General features: G+C 38.7%; 1 protein-coding gene and 1 non-coding gene across 3 annotated transcripts in view; both read left to right on the plus strand.

The window, feature by feature from the left end:
• The window catches only part of BTBD8 (BTB domain containing 8), an 88,604-nt gene that overhangs the window by 13,635 nt on the left and 56,075 nt on the right, over positions 1 to 18,894 (plus strand). For both annotated transcript variants that reach the window (XM_004619927.2, XM_055138507.1), the window contains exons 3-4: positions 4,485 to 4,720; positions 13,727 to 13,844. In XM_004619927.2, coding sequence (XP_004619984.2) covers positions 4,485 to 4,720; positions 13,727 to 13,844 — 354 coding nt within the window. The remainder of the gene's footprint in view (positions 1 to 4,484; positions 4,721 to 13,726; positions 13,845 to 18,894) is intronic.
• On the plus strand, positions 14,577 to 14,740 carry LOC129405402 (U1 spliceosomal RNA). The gene has a single exon (XR_008630554.1). It is a non-coding gene; the product is annotated as a U1 spliceosomal RNA (small nuclear RNA).

Consider the following 18,894-nt stretch of genomic DNA (forward strand, 5'->3'; position numbering starts at 1 on the left):
GCACGCTGGGAATCAAACCCGGCTTGGCTGCATGCAAGGCAAACGCCCTACCCACTGTGCTATCACTCCAGCCCCTGTTGCTCCTTTTTGTAGTAACGTAAAAGTGCATTTCTTTGGTATGCACTCGGATAGAATAGGAAATAGTCTTTGAAAACATTCAAAAGAAAATAGTTCTTGAAAAAAAATTTTTTTCTATTGTACTGTCTTCAATTGTGGCTCAAATTATTGCCAGTGGAAAGTAGTACTAATAACCTCATGATTAATATTTAACTCATGATCATAAAAATCTTTTACAGGGGTGAAGCAATAGTACCATGGGGAAGGTGCTTACCTTGTACATGTCTTACTCAGGTTCAGTTCCTGGCACCCTTAATGTCCCCTGAACCCCTGACAGGAGTTATCCCAAAGCTTAGAGACAAGAGTAAGTGCTGAGTGCTACCAGTTGCAGCCCAAAAACACAAAAAAAGAAAAGAAAGGAAAAAAAGAAAAGAAAAAAGAAAAGAAAAGAAAAGAAAAGAGGAGGGTACGGGAGGGGAGGGGAGGGGAGGGGAGGAAGAAATAAATCTAGGCTTTTCTTGTTACACCCAGAAGAGACTGTGTATGTATATTTATGAGGGAAACTTTAATTTTTCAGCTTTGAAAATGAATATACCAGGATCAAATGACAATCAGTGAAACAGAATGGTACAGAGTAAAGGGGACCATTTCCTGTAGCTTTCTTGAGTCGTGGATACTTTCTCTTTCATATCCCTAGTAGTGGTGCTGAAAGAGTGGAATGATGTTGAATTGACAGCACTTGAATATATTAATTATATTTTCTTGTTTTCTTCAATATGCTATCTGATTCTCACTGGACAAAGATTGTGCCCCTCCCCCTTTACCTCAGAGCATGCTTTTTTTTTTTTCTTTTTGGGTCACACCCGGCATGCACAGGGGTTACTCCTGGCTCTGCACTCAGGAATTACCCCTGGTGGTGCTCAGGGGACCATATGGGATGCTGGGAATCAAACCCAAACGCCCTACCTGCTGTGCTATCACTCCAGTCCCCAGAGCATGCTTTTTATATGCAGATAAATCCCTAATTCATTCTGAACCTTCTCTAGCCAATTCTTAGCAAACAGGGCCAAATACCAAACAACTGAAGACTTTTCTCATATTCCTGAAAATTATTCATATTGCTTCATTCTAAGATTACTCAGCTCTTTATCTTGCTTTACCCATTTCCCCCACCACAAGGACCACAGTAAGGCTTTTGTCACGTTTTGCCCTTCCTCTTTCTACTTCTGTTCTGACCCTTTTTTTCCCATGTGTCCCTGGGTGGCATGCTGTGCCCGCCTTCCTCTTGGGAACTTTAAATAAAGACATCCATAAGTCAAAGGAATCATTGGATAGAAAAGATGATCAGAAACAAGATAACTATAAGTTGGGGAGCAAGACTGGGCAGAACAGGCTGAAGAGCAGACTTCAAAGAGGGGCGCGAAGTCTGGCTTTATACTAAATATAGTTTGGGTGATGCAACTATTCATACATATTTAGGAATTTTCCAGGGAGATTAGCATATTTATTGAGGGAACAGTGAACATTTGTATTTGAGAACATAAAGTGAACATACATAAGCATATATTATGTGTATAGGAAATGACAAAAAAATAACTCCAGGGGTATTTTTGATGGTAATGAGAAAATAGTTGACTGTCTGTCCAGGAGGGCTCTTTTGTACAGTCTCTAGTGACCATTTCTGCAGGGGCCTGGGATCATTATCAGTACAAAGGTATGTGGGGTTTTATTTATTTTGTTTTTGTGCCCCACACCTATTGACTCTTACATAAGAAACTATGACACTTTTAGGACACCTATATGCCAAGAGCAGATAACAAAGACCAAATAAGGTTGTTTTTTGTTTGTTTTATTCGAATGGGGAGGGAGATCTTAGTACACAGGGTACCAGGGCATACTCCCAGCAGTACATGGCCAAACTGGCTAGATTGCTTCATGTTCAGGGCAGGTATGCAGTATTGTGTGACTGAGTGATTGTAGGTGCCACTAGGGCTGGCCCAGCAATGCTCAGAGGTCTTCAGGGCTATATCTAATGATACTTGGGGGCCAAGTGATGTCAGTGATCAAATGCATGACCGTGCACATGCAAGGCATGTGCATCATCCTTTTGAAACATTTCTCTGACCCTCAAATACTTATTTCTTCTTATGGATCACAGTATCACAAACCATTGTTGAAAACAGTTCTTGGACAGTCACTTTATTCCACTAATCTGTATTGTTGTCCTTATATTGTAACACATTGTTGATGGCTGTAGCTTTTTAGGAAGCTTAGCATTTGAGAAGTACAAATCCTTCAATTTTTTTTCTCTGTCAAGCTTCTGAATCTTTTGCATATCTGTTTGAATTTCAGAATTGTCTTGTTAATTTCTGTAGAAAGTGCAGCTGGAATTTTGATAGATATTGCCTTGAATTTTTAGATCAGAATAACTGCCAAATCTTCCAACTCATTAACATGGAATATAGTCCCACTTAATTAATTGCTTTCAGTGTGGTTTTATAGGTGTTTAGTGTGTAAGTTTTGGGATATTTTGTTTAATATATGTCTTAAGTATTTTTGATATTGCAAATGGAATCTTTAAATTTCATAATATATTGTCCCTTGGTAGTATATTTATGCATAATTCATTTTTTCACATTTATCTTTCAGAAGCTTTGCAGATCTTATTTAACAAATGAATCGTTTTGGCAGATTTCCAAGATTTTCTATATACACATTTGTTATTTATATAAAGCGATACCTATTTTTCCAATCCAGATGCCTTTTTTTTTTTTGTCTAATTGTATGTTACCTCCAGTTTTGTGTTGAATGGAAGTGGTATGAACAGAAAACCATCTCATACTAAGAGGAAAACTTTCAGTCTATCATCATTAAGTATTATATTTGCTATGGGGTTTTCATAGAAAAAAAATTCTCTTTCCTTGTTTGTTAAATGATTATCATGGCAAGGTGTTGGATTTGTCAAATTCTTGTTGTGATTCTTATTCTCTTAATATGGTGTCTATTCAGGGTGCTTTAACAAAGTAACACAGATTGGGTGACTTGTAAAGAACAGTGATTTATGACTTGCAGTTTTGGAGGCTGGGAGTTCTGGATTGAATCTTCCCAGCATGGGAAGATTCTGATGAAGACCCTATTCAGAGTTGCAGACTGCTGGTTCTCACTGTGCCTTGTCACATGGTGGAAGGAGGGAAGGGATTTCTATGGAGCCTCTTTTATAAGATCATTAATATTATTTATGAGAACAAAGCTTCTTGAAGGTCCCATCTCTTAAGACCATAGCATTGAATATTTAATTCTGACATAACATTCTTTTTTAATTCTGACATAACATTTTGGTAGGCACAGATATGTAAACTATGGAATATGATGTATAACATTGAAATTTGTTTTGGAGGAATACCCAGTGTGCTTAGGACTTATTCCTGACTCTGCACCCAGGGATCACTCTTGGGGTGCTGGGGATAGAACTCAGGTTGGCCACGTGCAAGGCCTTACCTGTTATATTATTGCTCTGGCCCCTGGCAAGATTTTTATATGTTTAAATACCTTGAATTGCTGAGATATATCCTGATTGTTCATAATATATGAGCCTGTATTAAGTTTGCTATTTTGAGAAATTTTTATCCATATTAATAAGGAGTATTTGTATATGACCTTGTTCCTTGTGATGCCTATTTCTTTCTGTTTATGTTAGGATAAATACTGGTCATATAGAATGAGTTATGTTCTGTCTTCTACTTTGTTGGAAGAAATTGTGAAGGGTTGGTGTTAAATTTTCATTAAACATTTTGGTAGAGTTCTCCACTGAAGTCATATGGTCCAGAGTTTTTCCTTTGTGGGAAGCTTTTGATTACTAATTCAGTTTTTCTCATAGCAGGTTTGATAGTATAAGTTTTTCTAGAAAGTGTTCATTTCACCTAGCTTATCTAATTTGTTGGAATTATCTATTCCTGTTTTTGAGGTGTGTGTATTGAGGGGATTGGGGTGGTGGTGGTTCTGTGCTGTTGATCAAACCCAGAGCTTCATATATACAAAGGTTGTGCTCTATCACAAAACTGCATTCCTGGTTATTATGTTTTCTTCTCTAACAATTAAAAGGGTTTTTTGTGTGTGTGTTTTTCTTTTTGGGTCACACCTAGCAATGCACAGGGTCTACTCATGCACTCAGGAATCACTCCTGGCAGTGCTCGGGGAACCATCTGGGAATCGAACCCGGGTCGGCCGAGTGCAAGGCCCTACCCGCTGTGCTATCACTCCAGCCCAACAATTAAAAATTTTATAGATGGACTTCTTGCTGTTTCAGATGGATTTTTCTGTAGTTAATCCAGATTTAAAAGGTTTTTAAGTTGTTATGAAAGCAGTGCATTGAGAAACTTTTAAGAATCATCTATCTACATTGTTTTCATTTATGTTTTGTCTTTCAGGGTTGTATACTCATCAAACAGAAGCTTAAAAAGCTATGAAGAAGAAATCCTTAGAAAAAAGATCTTAGACAGTGGAGTATCACAAAAGAAGCCAGACTTCAGTTCTCAAAACTGTATGGATAGTGATGAACGATCATCACTTGAGTTCTTAGATAAAAAATTACCTGATTTATCTATTCTGAACTATGAAATTCCAGATGATATCAGCAATATGGAGAACAGTTTCATTTCCACTGGTAAGGTATTTTTTGTGGATTATTAGAAAATATTTGAGCTATGAAAATAATTATATTCTGGTACAGCTGGATAAAAGCATATTTGAAAATTAGTACTACTGATACTTTTAACAATAAGTAAATAAAAGTAAATGTAATAAGCAAAGTTTTCAGGGCAAGTAAACATATTAGTGTGGTCAGTTTTTTATTTTTCCAAATAATTGGAGATGGGTTATTATGAATTGCATAATTCCTGGTGTTCTTTTTATGCTTCCAAAACATCATCCTTATTCAGTTTTAAAAATTATTTTCTTGGGGCTGGAGCAATATCACAGCGGGTAGGGTGTGCCTTGCGTGCCTTGCACGCGGCAACCCAGGTTCAATTCCCAGCATCCCATATGGTACCCTGAGCACTGCCAAGAGTAATTCCTGAGTGCAGAGCGAGGAGTAACCCCTATGCATCGCCGGGTGTGACCCAAAAAGAAAAACATATATTTTCTTGTCATTATTCTAATATACACCAGTAAAGAATGTTTAACAAATTAAAGTCAGATTTATTATAAAAGAATGTGTTCATTCCTTTAAAAATGCCACATAGTATAGAAATCTCTGTTTCATGAAAACTTTGTCATTGTACATTTAAAAAAAAAGACAGGAAACTAATAAAAATGGCACTATATGTGCACATGGTTGAGATGCATAAAAACCACAATAAACATGACCGTGAACTTGAAAACTACCTGAATCTTTCTCGAAGGGGTTGTCAGAATAGTTACAGATTTTGAATGAATGAGAGGAGGATGATAAAGATACAAATAAAGATAGAGCAGTTATTCGGGTGGTCTCTGGGTCAGAGAATAATGTCTGTTGCTCACAGAGCATTGTCGCACCAGTCTCCAAACCCCAGTCTCCACATTTTTAGGAAGGGCTAGGTGTGACCTACTTGTGCTTGTGTAGTGGGGTTATACTACAGGAGAGGAAAACAAGAACAAGGAAATTATTACTGGCAGATCTACCCTTCCTCCTCTGACAGGGAGAGAGAGGAGAGCGAGCTTTAAACTGAATGGGAGAGCAGGTAGCCTCACTACCCTGGAGTGTAAGGAAATGGTTTAGGGGAAGAAAGTCACTAAGCCTTTGGGAGCATCATCACTCTAGATTCTAAGTATGTTTTGCTCTTGAGTCAGCCTCTGTCCAGATTTGCCAATCTGCTCTGCTCAGAACTGTCAGATCATACAGAAAACCCAATATAGACATAGAAAATGGTGTTCCAACGGTTATATGAAATGAGATGGAAATTAGTGACACTGTCTTCCATATCTCAAAATGTAACTTGTCCTAAACTGATCTAATCACCTGCTTTCTCTTACTCATTTTCCTTTTCTTCCTTAAATCTAACAGTTCAGATCAATTTAATTTTTTATTAGATGATAAATTGTCTATCAGTGTAAGATATATCATTATATTTATACTTAACTCTCTTACTCCTCGTTAACTTCATGGTCATGTCTAGTTGATGTACCCCCTAACTCTTCTCTAGTATATTTTTTAGTTATATTCACCCGCCATTTCTTTATTTCAGAACCTTGCTATTATCCTTGAGAATTTGCACCATCGCTAGTTGCCAGAGCAGTGGTGTACCCTGTACTTTCATCCATAGGCAGTGTTAATTGCAAGTCGATCATGGTACTCCCCTTATTAAAATTAGTCTTAACCTTAACATAAGTCTCATATTCTTTCCTGTGGTATGAGGTGATTTTGTGAGCTGTCTTTACAAAACTGCTGAATTCTCTCTTCAGTATCCCTTAGACCTCCAGAGGTTACTAAATAGCTTATTAAGTTGTTTTGATATTTCCTCCATCCCTACCAGAGAGCTGTATTTTTGTCACCTCTGTACTTTGCACTTGCTGTTTGTTCCTGAATGCCTTTCTAATCATCACATTTTTAATTGAGTATCGATTTTGTGCTAGGGATAGCTAAGAGTGAATAATAGAGATAGTGTTCTTGTCCCCAGGTTAGTAGGAGATAAAGTCAGGTGGGTTATGTACAAAGTATTGTAAGGACATAAATAGACCACATGTGCCCTACACTTAGACTCACTCATTCCGTGTAGTTTTCTTTGGAAATCAAAGCAATATAGGAAGAGTGAATCTGTTGACTTATGGAGATAAAGCAGGAGATAACGAGGCAGAGAGATTTTAGGAGAAAAGTAGTTCATGCGAAGGAAACAAATGCCTCGAAGCAAAGAGAACCAGGCACATAGCAAATGTGGAAAAACAAAAAATGGTTTGTTGTGGGACTGAACTAGAGCAGGGGATAGGAATGGGGAGAGTAAGACATGATTCTTGAGTTAAAAGCAGAAGATCATGAGGATCCTTATAAAAGGATGACTTTATTATGTTTAATTATCCAAACTGGGACACTATTCAGAGAATTCAAAGTGAAAAATTATTATTTCTATTAATTATAAAATTAATGCTACAGGCATTAATTGGGACTGTCCCAGGCAAATAAAGATGTGGGATCACGTTATTCACATTTCATTTTAAGAAATTTGAGTGATGCTATTTTGCAGTCTTTTATTTTTTTAAATTTTTTTATTAATTAGTGAGTCACCATGAGGGTACAGTAACAGATTTACACGTTTTCATACTTGTGTTTCCCTCATACGATGTTCGAGCACCCCTTCCTCTACCAGTGTCAATTCTCTACCACCAGTGAACCCAGTATCCCTCCCACCTCCCAATCCCATCCCCCCTATTTTGCAGTCTTGAAGAATATAAACTGAACAATGTCAGAGCACAGTGAAATAATGACATCTGGTTGAGGTCATCGAGTTTTGGTTTTTGGTGATAGAATTTTTCAATTTTTTTTCTTGGCTCTACTTCTGACTGGGTGGGTGCGTGCGTGTGTGTGTGTGTGTGTGTGTGTTCTCATGTGTTCCCAACCAATTCTTTAATACCAACTGGATATCTAGTAATTCAGTTCTAACATTGGTGATCCATTGTCATGGTCCCCAAGGTAAAGGGCTTAGTGTCACAAGTTTACCCTCACTGTAGATATAGTTACAAATGGAATGCTAGGATACTATAGGTAAAATGTCACACAACAAAGCTCAAACAATTTAGTTTTGTGTGGCTTTGTTGTTGTTTGGTTTTTGGAAATACTTAGTAGTCCTTTGGGTCTACTTACTGTTCTGTGCTGGGGGTTGCTCCTGGTGGTGCTCAGAGGACCAGCCCCTGCCAGGGATTGAACCTGGACCTCCTGAATACAAATTATGAGCTCTAACCTAGAGGGATCTCTCTAACCTAAGTCTGATATTATTTATTTAAGGAAGAGCTTTGGGAAGGCGCAGTATCTTACAAGTAACAGAGTACCGTTCCTGAATACCAAGACATTATAGAGCATTAGAAGCAGCTACTTGGAAATAGGAAATGATTGGTGGGGTTGAAAATCTGATTTTATTTAGAAAGATTAAGGAACACAGAAGTATACAACCTAGAGTTGATTTGGTGCTTGGCTGATGTACTAGGTTCCTAGTCAAGCTGAGGACATACAGGAACATGAAAATTTAGATTATTGATACTACACCCTGATCAGGAGTGGCTTCAGGACCTAGAAATTTATTGCAACAGGAGGAATAAGATCTTTCTATCTGTCCAGATTCCATAGTTAGCCCAAGAATGAAACTGAACTTAGAGGTACACAAGTTGTAAGTGAGATGAGTGCCTGCCAAGACCAGAGTGGTAAAGTCTGCACTAGCTCCTGTGTGTCATGGGCATTAATGTCCTGCCAGCCCTCTGAAGGCGGCTCCAAACTGCACTTGAGCATGAGACCCACTTGATCTTCACAGTTCCGGGCCCTACCTCCTGGATTTTCTGGGGACTATGGTTCTAGTCTAGGCTGAGGTGAGGTTATGTGCTTCATAGAACTCGAAGTCAGCCCAACCAGACTCTTTCATTGAGGAAAGAATTTCTAGCGATGATGACAATAGTAAAATAACTTTATGAAGGGAGAGTACTAATTCTAAGGAGAATGCTGGCTTCTCCAGAGAACAAGAAGAGAAAGCCCCCTCTTAAAGGAAATGCCACACCCGTAAGAAAAGGCAAGGGCAAACCTTGAAAGTGTCATGAAGTTAAATTAGGAAGAGAGATTACACACCTGAATTGTGTTGTGGGAGACTCAAAAATTGAAGACCCTGAGCTGCTTTGGGAAGCTGATTCTTTGGCTCTCCCTGATCCCTCAAGTGTTTCAACTTGGACTAAGGCTCATTTCCAGAGAGTTGTTAAGGACTTTTAGCTCTGGTAATCTCTTCCAGAGACAGGCTGAGTTGGCAGCAGAAACGCTCCTTTTCATATTGTGCCTTCTCTCTCCAAACATTTTGCTTTTGTTCTTGTTATTTGGGGGTTTGAGTCCACACCAGCAGTGCTCAGATCTTACTCCTGGCTCTGTGCTCAGAGATCACGCCTAGCAGCAGAGGACCATATGGGATCAAATCTACATTCCCACACTTCGCTATATTCAAGGCAAGTGCCTTAACCTCTGTACTATTTCTCCGGTCCTATTTTTGGGCAGGTATAGCTTTTTTTATATATAGATATTTCTTGGCATTATGGCTTCCTGAAATTTGTTGCTTCCTATCTGATTGCCTTCCTAAGAAGGAAGGAAAGAGGATTTTTGTTATTTACTTTCTGCATCAAGCATTTCAACAAAGAAATGAGATTCAGTAGGGCAACTTGATGACTGAGGCCTAATTCGTTGTCATAGGTCATTTAGGAGAAAGATGGGGCAGCTGAAAGGTGTAGGTAAATTATGGGAAAGTTCAAGGAGAAAATAGATGGTAAATAGAGATTGTACTGTTCTACAGGTGACAATTAAGTGATAAAAGCATCTTCTTCCTGGTAAGGAGATACCTTTACGAATGGAAATTTCCTTTATAAAAGGAGAAATTCAAACCTTATTTTTAGGTAGTTGGGGGAGGTAAAGAGCTTTCCTCCATCTGCTGGTTCTCAGTTGTCTTTAGCTAAAAATAATCCATTTGCCAAAGTAGCATGTTTTGGGGTGACCTATTCTGGTCCCCTGTACTACCCACACTGTGCCGACTGAATGCAAATTCGGAATTCCTGCAGTAACCACCTGCCAAGATTCAACAATTTGCTAAAATGATTCACAGAACTCAGGAAAACATTTTACCTATATTTATATAACTGGGGTCTGCAGTGTAGCTTGGTGGATGGTATTGCACATGCTTTGTATGTGTGAGGTCCTAGGATTGATCCTGGCACCACGACCAAAAAGTTAAGCCAATTTTTTTTTTTTTTGCTTTTTGGGTCACACCCAGCAATGCACAGGGGTTACTCCTGGCTCATGCACTCAGGAATTACTCCTGTCGATGCTCGGGGGATCATATGGGATTCTGGAAATCAAACTCGGTAGACCGCATGCAAGGCAAACGCCCTACCCTCTGTGCTATCACTCCAGCCCCCTAAGCCAATTTTTATGTCAAGGATTACTCAAAGCTACTTTTAAAAATGGCAAGAGAGATAGTCTGAGGTTAAGACACTTCCCTTGCATATGGCCCCAAATCCATCTCTGGCACCTTATATTGTTCCTTGAACAGTGGTAGGAGTAACCCTGAGCAAAGAGCCTAGATAGCTCCTGACCTCTGCCAGGTGTGGCCCAACCTCTCCCACCCCCCAGTGAGAAACAAACCAAAACACAACTGTGGAATAGCCAAATGGCATCTCTGCACAGGGGCTAGGTCTGGAGGGTGAGGTGGGAGCAGTGAACAGGGCATGTGCTTGTTCTCTAGGGGGCACTGCTGTCCCAGAACCTGGAATGCTAACCACCTTGTCACTCCATGAAGCTCACTGTTGAATCTGTAGCCCCTCTTCCTGCCCAGGAGGAAGGAGAATGGATCTGCATGTTCCCGTCGAATCATCTACTTAGTCTTTCTGGGGGTCAGTCCCTATTAAGAAGCTATCTAGAAACCCCACCCTGAGTCTCAGTAGCGTAAACTTGAGGTGGAGAGAGGGACTTATTATGATAAAAGATATTCCTATAATTTGGGAAATTTAATAGTTTTGGAAGCTCTGTGCAGGAACAAGGGGACAAACACTGTTATAATACATAGTTGTATTTCAGTTTAGTATGCTATTTAAGTACATAAATGGGAATTGAGATAGATAGTTACAGAGTAACTATCAGCTATCCAATTGACTTGGTGTTCTTCTGAAATTTTTCTGGTTTCCTAGCATCAAAGACCAGGTTCTGATTTTTGAGTAATCAAAGACTGTTTCTTTTGGGAATCTCCCATTTATGTGCTTACACGCTCTATAGGCTTTCCCTTCTTCCCTCACCTAATGACAGTTGAAGTTTAATTTTGTCCTTCAAAAATCTTTATTAGCAGCTAGGTGATGTGACTCGGTGGTAGAGCATTATGCTTTTCATGCATGAGGCCTTGGGTTCAATTTCTGTTATCACCAAAAAAAAAAAACCCAAACAAACAGAAACCAACTTTATTATATGGTTATGATTAAAATCATAAAGTAGCATACTCTGTTCACATTAGTTTATTCCAAAAAACATTTACTGAGAATATATTTTGTCAGACATTATTCTAAATTTGAAGGATAATTTAGTGACTCACATTGTAGCTATAGAAGGTAAGGTGGGATAAAAATACAGAACATAGTAGAAAAGTAATGAAATGGCTGGGGATCTAGTTCAGCAGTAAAGCATTTGCCTTGCATATTGAGGATCTAGTTTCATTCCACACACTCAAAAATGAAAAAGGTATAAAGTGACATTCTATTTAAAAAAAACACAATTGAGTTGGGAGTGTCAGTGAGAGGGGTCTTGGGGTCTTTGGGGAGAGAGATGTGTACACTGATGATGGGTGTGGTGTTGGGATTATGTCCATGAGAAACCATTATTAATAGTATTACAAGCAAAAAAAAAAAAGAAAGAGAGTTGAGAGTGCTAATAATGGGAATTGCAGGTTTAGGTGGCTGGTTAAGGTCAGCTTCAGTCACCTGAAAAGATGTCTTTGAAACAAATATTTGCTGAAAAAAAGGGAATTAGCGAGCGGCTTTCTGGAAAGAAATGTTGAATACAGAAGAAATGGCAGTACAACTAATTTAAGATGTGGAGCATGACCTACCATTTGGAGGAATGAGAAAGCCTTCCGAGTGGAATTAAAACCAAGAGCAGTCAGTGCGGTTAGACAGGTGATGAAGAGGCCAGTGTTGTGTGGCTTGGTAAGCCATTCTTTTTCACAAGGAAATAGAGAGTCCTTTCTGGGTTTTGGCTTGGTATGGGCTATGATCTGAATCACATTTTGTAAACATGCCATGGATATTTTGTTAAAAGTAGGCTGGGGTTTGCACGAGTGGTGGTCAAGGGAGGGAGAACTGTTAGGCAGAACAAATGTAGATGAGAGGTGATGGTGACTTGGGTGAATGTGGTAGCAGTGGAAACCATGAGTAGTGGTTGGATTCTGGATCTCTTGAAAGTAAATCCAGTATTGGCATTCTTTCAGTTCATGGGAATCTGTTCTACGTGATCCTAACCAAATGCACTAACATGTTTCTACACTGACAAAACTATGTTGTGTAGTGTAGATTTTTATTGTATACGCATGCATATATGGTTTTTTTATATATGGTTTTATACTTATCTTCCCACTACCTAAATCATGAAGTAGGCATACTCTGTTCTATTTACTGTATTAACCTCATATTCTGTAAATTCAGTTGATTTCACAGGAATTTGTTTGTTTACAGTTCTAGCCATAAGCAGGAATAGGAACCAGGTCAAATTAAGTAATGAAAAGCAATATCAAAATTGGGAAATTTTCTAACTTTTTAAGTCAGATGAGGTGGTCTGTGGGTACATATACTCCATAAAGGCTACAGGTTCAGTGTCCTACCCAATTCAAGTGGGTAGGACACTGAACCTGTAGCCTTTATGGAGTATATGTTCCAGGAGGCAGGAAATATAAACCAAGACAGGAAAAAACAGTCCAGCCTTATGTGCTTCTATGCTAACATCAGGATAGGGTTGGAGAAGTGGGAAGGCGGTGCTGCTCTGGGTGAGCATGGCGCTGGCCAAGTGGGCAGTGAAGGCCAGGGAAAGATGGGTGGGAGGGCAGTCTACACAAACTGGAGATAAAGGTCATGGCTCACAGCTGCCTCAATGAAAAGGGAGACTCACTGTGGGAGGAAGGGCAGGGCTTGATGAAAGCAAAACAGAATAATAGAATAACAGACTATAAGACTAACGCACAAGAATAGTAGAAATAAGTACCAGGAGATTGTTTCCATGGCTTGGAGGCTGGTCTCTCATTCTGGGTAACTCAGGGAAGGGACCACCAAGTAAAATGTGGTTGGAGGTCATGTGGGGGAAGGGTGAGGCAGGCGGAATACAGACTAGAGACTGAAGACAATGGCCACTCAACACCTCTATTGCAAACCACAACACCTAATCAGAGAGAGAGAACAAAAGGGAATTCCCTGCCATAGTGGCAGGGTGGGGTGGGGGGAGACGGGACTGGGGAGGGGGGGAGGGATGTTGGGTTTACGGGTGGTGGAGAATGGGCACTGGTGAAGGGATGGGTTATTGAACTTTGTATGGGGGAAGCATGAGCATAAAGATGTATGGATCTGTAACTGTACCCTCACGATGACTCTCTAATTAAAAATAAACTAATTAAAAAAAAAAGTCAGATGAGGTGGTTTCAATTCCAATGTGGGGCTTTGTGATTTTACATATATTAAATTAATATCTATCTTTAAAAATATACCTATATTTAAGTATAAGTGGAAACATTTTATCAAGGCAAAAAGGTATGTGATTTTTAAATTTGTATTTTACATTGAAGTTACCACTTAAATATTCTAGTCATTGTTATTCTTAACAAATTGATATTACTGTGTGAAAAAAAAACCTTTGGTAGTATAGAATTTTAATCTTTTAAATATTCATCATAATGAAGAAACTGTTCTTTAGTTTTTTTTCTCTCTTTTAAAGATAACTATGACTTGGAAACAGCATCAGAATTAGGAGAAGACTTACTGAAACTTTATCTGAAACAGTGTTGTCCAGATATTAATATTTACGTTGATGGAAAAAGTTTTAAAGCACACAGGTAAATAGACGTTTGATGGATTTGGTGTCATGGTGGTGATATTAGTGTTAAAGGGTGAACTGTCCTTTTCTAACGCAGTGGTTTTCACGCTCTGATTCCCATAGTCCGAGGAGGTCTCTGAAAGTGTTAGGTACGAGCACAGAGTGCCTGCAGGCTCACATGTGGCACACTTCCTTGTACCAAGACAGGCACACACATGCTTCAGCTTCAGCCGGTGCCCTCTTATCTTTTTCTTGCTTTATACAGAGCATGCATCTGCTATTTCACTAGAAGAAAATATTGTGTTGCCTAAAATAGGTTTAAAAACCACTGCCACAGAAAATGTAATTAAATGCAGTTTCAAATTTCACAGGCTCTTTAATGCTGAGAATGATTATTTCTACATGAATGACATTTATTTTCTCTGAATGCATTTGACTCAGTCTTTGATTCAGAATAGACGATTCTCATGAATAGCACTGATTAGGAGGTTTAATATTTCAATATACTTTTAAAAACCATTATTCTGCTTTAGAATTGGATGGCTTAGACATTCCAGGCTTTTATATTTTAGATTGAAATCTGATGCCTGTTTTGGGCATATTTTTTTTTCTTTTCTTTTTTTTGCAAGTTACTAAAATCTGCTTAAAAGATGGAAAAAAAATGATGAGAAATACAGATTTTCTGTTGGAACTTAAGGGAAAGAAGTATAAATAGGCCTCACAGTACACTAGAATTGAAACCACAAAACCTGTACTTACCTGGCAGGGGAGATACCATAATCACAAATATGGTTTTCCCACAGCGAAGCTTATCCATTGCACTCCAGATGTGCTGACCCCTGTTATTTCTCCAAACATAAGAAACTTGGCAGCAGAATTAATGGTAGTGGGGGTCTGCATTCACTCTCTCCCCCGAGGGAAAGAAAAAGGGAAATCTAGACTTCTTCCCTCTCTTTGGTTAAATTCATGGTAAACTGTTCAGTACCCCTCAAGTGGAAAGTAAAAGACTCTTTGCAGTAGCAACAAACAGTCTTCTGGGTTCATAGGATACACATCTCTTAGTGAAGTTGGTAGTGGATTTAGATTATAGGAATACATCAGGTAGGTATATTTTTGCTCTAAAACAATCATGGTAGATGGCCAGTTAATGCTCAGCAATACATTGTTGAACTCTCTGACTCTCAGTTTCAACCAGACTCTTTTTTTTTTTTTTTTTTTGCTTTTTGGGTCACACCTGGCAATGCACAGGGGTCATTCCTGGCTCATGCACTCAGGAATTACCCCTGGCGGTGCTCAGGGACCATATGGGATGCTGGGATTCGAACCTGGGTCGGCCGCGTGCAAGGCAAACGCCCTACCCGCTGTGCTATCACTCCAGCCCCACAACCAGACTCTTTGCAGGTCAAAGTTTCAACTTTGCTCTCTAGGAAGATTACCTTTTGTAATACTGGTCATTCCAATTGCTAGCTGTATTGTCCAGTTTTTATTTCAATCCACAGCCCATTAAATGCTTGGAGCCCTTTGCATGCTGTAAGATAATCTGATGACAATGACTTGCTTGTGGTGTCACAACTAAGTGAAAGAAAGATTTGAGGAGTGAGTGGACTATATGTAGGTCACATCTGCCTGAGTTTGAGTTAGCTCTGCCATCTTTAGCCTTATGAATTTGGGAAAGTCATTCCATTGTTCTCAGCTTTAGTTACTTACAAAGGTTGGAAGGTTATAAAAAGTGACCATCTAATAGTGTGATAGTGAGGATTAATTTATTCTCTATATTTAAATTACTTTGAAGGAAGTAACTACACATAATAAGTGCTTTGCAGTGTGTCTTATCACCCTGATGATAGGCCTTTCATACACACATGTAAGGTGGTAGAAGCAGATTGTATGCCCTTTACTTATGTCAGAAGAGATAGAGAAACATAGCTTAGATCACTTGCATATTTTTTTTTGAATTCCCATTGCCTTTTTTTTTTGAATCACCATGAGATACAGTTGCAGACTTACAAACTTTCATGATTATGTTTCAACAATGATCAAACACCCATCCCTCCACCAGTGCCCATTCTCCACCACCAATGTTCCCAATACCCCTCCTGCCACCCCCACCCCACCCCACCCCCTGCCTCTGTGGCAGGGTATTCCCTCTTACTCTTTCTCTCCTTTGGGGAATTATGGTGAGGCCATCATGTTTGGTCCATAGTCTGCTTTCAGCACACATCTCCCATCCCAAGTGATCTCTACAGCCATCATTTACTTAGTGGTCCCTTCTCTATCCCAGCTGCCTTTCCCCCCAGAATGTGAGGTCGGCCTCCAAGCCATGATGTGATCCTCCTGGCCCTTATCTCTACTGTCCTTTGGTGTTGGTCTCCTGTTGTGTTATTTTATATTCCACAAATGAGTGTAGTCATTCTATGTCTGTCCCTCTCTTTCTGACTAATTTCACATAGCATGATACTCTCCATGTCCATCCACTTATATGCAGATTTCATGATTTCATCTTTTCTAACTGCTGCATAATATTTCATTGTGTAGATGTACCAAATTTTTTTTAACCAGTCATCTGTTCTCAGGTACTCAGGTTATTTCCAGATTCTGGCTATTGTAAGCAGTGCTGCAATAAACATACAAGTGCAGATATCATTTCTACTGTATTTTTTTGCACCTCTGGAACATATTCCCAGAAGTGGTATTGCTGGGTTATACAGGAGCTCAATTTCTAGTCTTTGGAGGAATGTCCTTATTGTTTTCCAAAAAGGCTGGACCAGTCAGCATTCCCACCAACAATGACATGTTTTCTTAATCCAAGGGGGGTAGAATTGTAGTAGATGTTCAGAGAAAGTCACTTTTACTATACTCTTCTCCCTCTACACAGACATATTACTCTCCAAAACTTTTGCACTCCATTTCACATCTTTGTCCTATTCTGTTATAGGAGAAATAAAGGGAACTTTTTCAGTTGTGTAGGGAGAGGCTGTTATAAAAGGAAGACTCGTTTATGTTCATAGGTCTTTCTTTGTATGTTACTACTTTCTGTGTATTGCTGCCTAGGATACTGCCACTCACTCTACCCCTTGTTGTAGACCTTATAACATCACCTTCTTCTTACTTTTCCTTAGTTGCCAGTGAACACCATCAATATATTGTCATTTCATTCTGCCTTCACTTTCTCTTGTCATCTTCACCCTACCCTACTCCAAATACCTCCCTGACCCACTCCATTACTAATCTCTCATTTATAACTATTTATTTTTATGGTACTTTGAGAGAAATCGAATCTGTTATATTTAACAATAATCTTTGGGGTTTGATCTTCAAGCCCATGTTCTCCCACCTGTGTTCTCCCTTGAACATATCTTACTTTTTTCTTGTTTATTTTTATTTTATTTTATTTTATTATTGAATTACCATGAGATACACAGTTACAAAGCTGTTCTGGGTTGGATTTCAGTCATACAGTGTTCCAACACAGATTAATGCCCAAGGACAGTAGAAACATGGGCCACGAGGATTGGCCCACAGTTGGCAGCCAGCCTCAGTGTGGAGGGAGAAAGCAGTTGGGATAGAGAAGGGAGCACTATGACAATGATAGTTGGAAATGATCACTCTGGATAAGTATACACTGTGCTGAAAGTATGTAAAGGAACAAACACAGTAACCTCTCAGTACCTTGTTTCTTGTTTCTTTGCTTGCCTATTTCCACTCTAGTGAAGTCCATGTTCTCTCTCAAACTTATACTTCTCCCTTTCTCTCCTGTCACATCTTTCTAAGTAAGTTTCAATACAAACTTTCTTGCATCACACGCACAAAAAATTGTGTTATTTATGTTCAAAAAAAAAGATTCCTTGCACTGTTTTGTTAGGAAAAAAATAATAAAACAGGAAAATTATTCCTAATTTTAGCTTTGTGATACTCAAGATCTGATATTCCTTCCAGTGTAGCTTTCTTTTCATGCCTGAGTTTGAAATCAGGAATTTATTCATGGAGTAAATTGTCATGAATAAATTCATGGAGTAGATACTCTCAGATCCCCCTTTAAAATGCTTATTTCTCTCTTTCCAAAATTGAAGCTTGAGGTCAACCATTTACTAGTTGTGTGTTTATTTAGGTGATCAGCTGAAAGTTTTTTCAAATGTCACCCGTTCCGGGTTTCTATTGTGATTCCACCAGTCCATAATTTGGGGAAAGTTATTCAATCTTTCAAAGTCTCAATTCTTTATCTATAAAGAAATATTAACATTGGAATACAGAACTAAACACCAGACTGGTGATGATGGTAAAAATATTAGGCTAGAAGAGACAGATACAGTGGTAAAGGGTCGTGGACACTTTGGTGTTGGTGGTATGTCGTAACTTTACATATTTATACCACGAAGTTTAATGCTATTGGAATGAGATAATAATAAATAGAAAAATAAACTTTAAAAGGAATATTGAAATTATGGCATAGAGTGGCTATGGGAATGGAATCAGATATTGCACATAAAGCATTTAGCACAATTCCTAGCACATTGTTAGCTTTCAGTAAATGGCAATTGCTCTCAGTATGTATTAGATACTTAGGATGTAGGAACCTATATTATCTAATAATCAAAGTTGATAGATGATGTTCCAAATCCAGTCATCGGCCTCTCTTTGTATAAAACAACGAAGAATGTACAGTAGGGGTCTGCCAGACCTAATATAGTTATATATGACAGTTTTTATCTGGCCCTTTACTGAGGTGAGTTGTTGTTCCTTATATTACTTGGATTTCCAGGAAGCCTTAATGAAATAATTAAAATCCTGAATTACTGTACAATGAAGAAATTACTTCTTAGTAATATTACATCTTCACAATATTTTATTAGTTTTAAATGACCAGTCTGGTACACTTGAGACTTAAAATGCTAAAAATGTGGAACACTAGCAGAACACAAGTTTTTGAAGGAGTTTGCAACGAGGGGCTAGAGTAAGAAGCACCAGGTTCCTGAATGGAAACAAATCACCTATTCTAGAAACTTTTTAATTAAACTTGACCATGCCTGCTCCTCAGATTTCTCTATAAAAAATGCTGAAATGTTAAGCAA

The sequence above is a fragment of the Sorex araneus genome, chromosome 5 (assembly GCF_027595985.1).
Source record: "Sorex araneus isolate mSorAra2 chromosome 5, mSorAra2.pri, whole genome shotgun sequence".
Classification (NCBI taxonomy): domain Eukaryota; kingdom Metazoa; phylum Chordata; class Mammalia; order Eulipotyphla; family Soricidae; genus Sorex; species Sorex araneus.